Source organism: Plectropomus leopardus, unplaced genomic scaffold (genome assembly GCF_008729295.1).
Source record: "Plectropomus leopardus isolate mb unplaced genomic scaffold, YSFRI_Pleo_2.0 unplaced_scaffold1368, whole genome shotgun sequence".
In the NCBI taxonomy this organism is placed as follows: Eukaryota; Metazoa; Chordata; class Actinopteri; order Perciformes; family Serranidae; genus Plectropomus; species Plectropomus leopardus.
In genome coordinates, this window is record NW_024614591.1 from 1 (window position 1) to 2196 (window position 2196).

The window sequence follows — 2196 nt, forward strand, 5'->3', positions numbered from 1 at the left end:
TTTGTTTTTACAAGTATTTAACCCTTTGAACTCTGAAAAAATTGGTGCCATTTCTTTCAAAAACATTAAAAAATTGAGGAAATGAGGAACAACTATATTTATAATGATCATAATTACATGTTTAAAATTATGTTATACATTTTTAAGGTTATTTCCTCGTTTATTTCTTTTTTGTTTAATTTTTTAAATATTTTTATGTATCAATTTATTTATTTTATTACTACTTTCCAGGTCATTTGCTTGTTCTTTTTACTGATTTCTTGCTCATTTTGGGTCATGTTTTCAGTCATTGCATAATCCCCTCTTCTCATGTTTTTGAAAGAAAACAAGCCATTTTATCAGGTTTCAAAGGGTTAAAAATAAGTGTGGGAAAAATGTTCTGAAAACTCTATTTATAATCATCAGAATTATATGGTGAAATTATTTTAAAGCACTTTTTACCAAGTCATTTCATCTTTGTTTTTCCCTTCCCTTTTTCTTTGTTTGTGCTAATTTTCAGGTAATTTTTTATTTATTTATTTATTTTTTAACTTTTTCTAGAAGAGGATGTGAATACTTCGACAGAAGCAGCAGAGTTGCCGATGCGTTCACTGACCTCCACAGCCTTGTAGAAGATGCTGCTGCCGATCTGAACCACCTCCAGGTTCTGCTCCTGCTCGTTCCTCGCGCACTTGATGTAGGTCATCCAGCTCCTCTGGTCCTCCTGACTGGCGTCGATGAAATACCGCACCGTCCCGTCCTCGTTAAACACCTGACGGCAGCGAACACACAGAGGGTCGGTTTTACCCGAAACCTTGTTACTGAGGTTTTTTTTCCCGGTTCTTAAAGGTCGCATCACATGACCAAATGTCCTCCTGCTGTTTGGACCGGACGGAGAAACACGCTGAGGACGAGGACAAATCTCCAAGTAAATCGCAAACCACGTGCATGAGACTCGTTTACACACTTCCGAGTGTCTGAGAGCGAGTGTGGACTGAGCTGCATGCATGTTTTTTTTGTTTGTGCTTTTTGTAAAAAAAAACAAACAAAAAACTTAATAATCTACATAACAATCTTTAATTATTGTTATTTTACTTAGTGCCTTTGTTCTATATACATCTGTGAATGAGACATTAATATGACTTGAGGACTATAAGTCACGTTTTTAGTGGGAAAAAGTTCAATAACGTTAATGAGAAACGAAAAAACTGCAATCCTCACAGCTGGATGCCCCAAAATCTGACACACTGCAGCTTTAACGGACACCGACAGTACGGCGACAGTCACTGAGCTATGGGACCAGGTGATCGTGAGTGAACTCTTCTTCTCTTTGTTTGTTCTGTGGGTTTTGTGTGGTTTTTAGTTGTGTTGGGTTGTTTGGTTTTGTGAGTCCAGATTACTTAGTTGTTACATTTATAGTCAAACGTTGCTAAAAACGTCATACAGGCAACAGTAGAAACAAAAAACAGAAATATCGGAACAGAAAGGTAAATATCTGAAGGATGTTTGTTTACCTCCCACATGAGGTTGTTGTTCTTGTACAGGTCGATGTGTTCAGGTGAGATGAGGCGTCCGGTGAACGGGCCCATCTCTGTCCCTGCTTTAATCCACGTTTTCGAGAAAATACCCAAACCTTCACCTGAAAAACACACACACACACACACACACACACACACACACACACACACACACACACTGCTGTTACTGCAGGAGTACACACTATATATACACTATACAGTCTCAAAACTACACAACAGCAGGCTCCGTCATTATAGCCGTATGTGAAGTATAATTTAAATAGTTTAGTATGTCAACAGAAGTCATGGAATAAATCAGAGTATTAAAGCAAAGACAAAGATGTAAACGTGCACCTGCAGGAACATCAGATTTCTTTCAAACACACGAGAAACTTAACAAGAAATAACCCAAACATTTGTATGAAATTAGTATTAAGTTTGAAAGAAAATGACCTGAAAATAAGCCAAAAAAAGAAAGAAGGAAGAGTGAAAAAAGCAATAAAAGTAAAATCCCAAATATAATGTATATTTTCTTCTGTAACACAAATATTTAAACAGTTAGATATATACAGTTATAAGAATTATAAACAGAGTTTTCAGGGTGTTTGATTTGGGGACTGAGCACTAACGTGCTTTTTGGATTAATAGTGATATTGTGTTGATGTCTTTTAACCCTTTGAAAACTGGAACCACATCTGTT

The 2196-nt window shown here is 36.5% G+C and overlaps 1 protein-coding gene across 1 annotated transcript; it reads right to left on the bottom strand.

Annotated features, from left to right (window-relative positions):
• Positions 1-556: 556 nt before the first annotated feature.
• Positions 557-1618, bottom strand: LOC121964018 (PR domain zinc finger protein 12-like; the record flags this gene model as incomplete). Its single annotated transcript, XM_042514251.1, has 2 exons — positions 557-751; positions 1494-1618. Coding segments are annotated over 2 exons (320 nt in total), but the record flags the coding sequence as incomplete, so codon positions are not given.
• Positions 1619-2196: the final 578 nt, after the last annotated feature.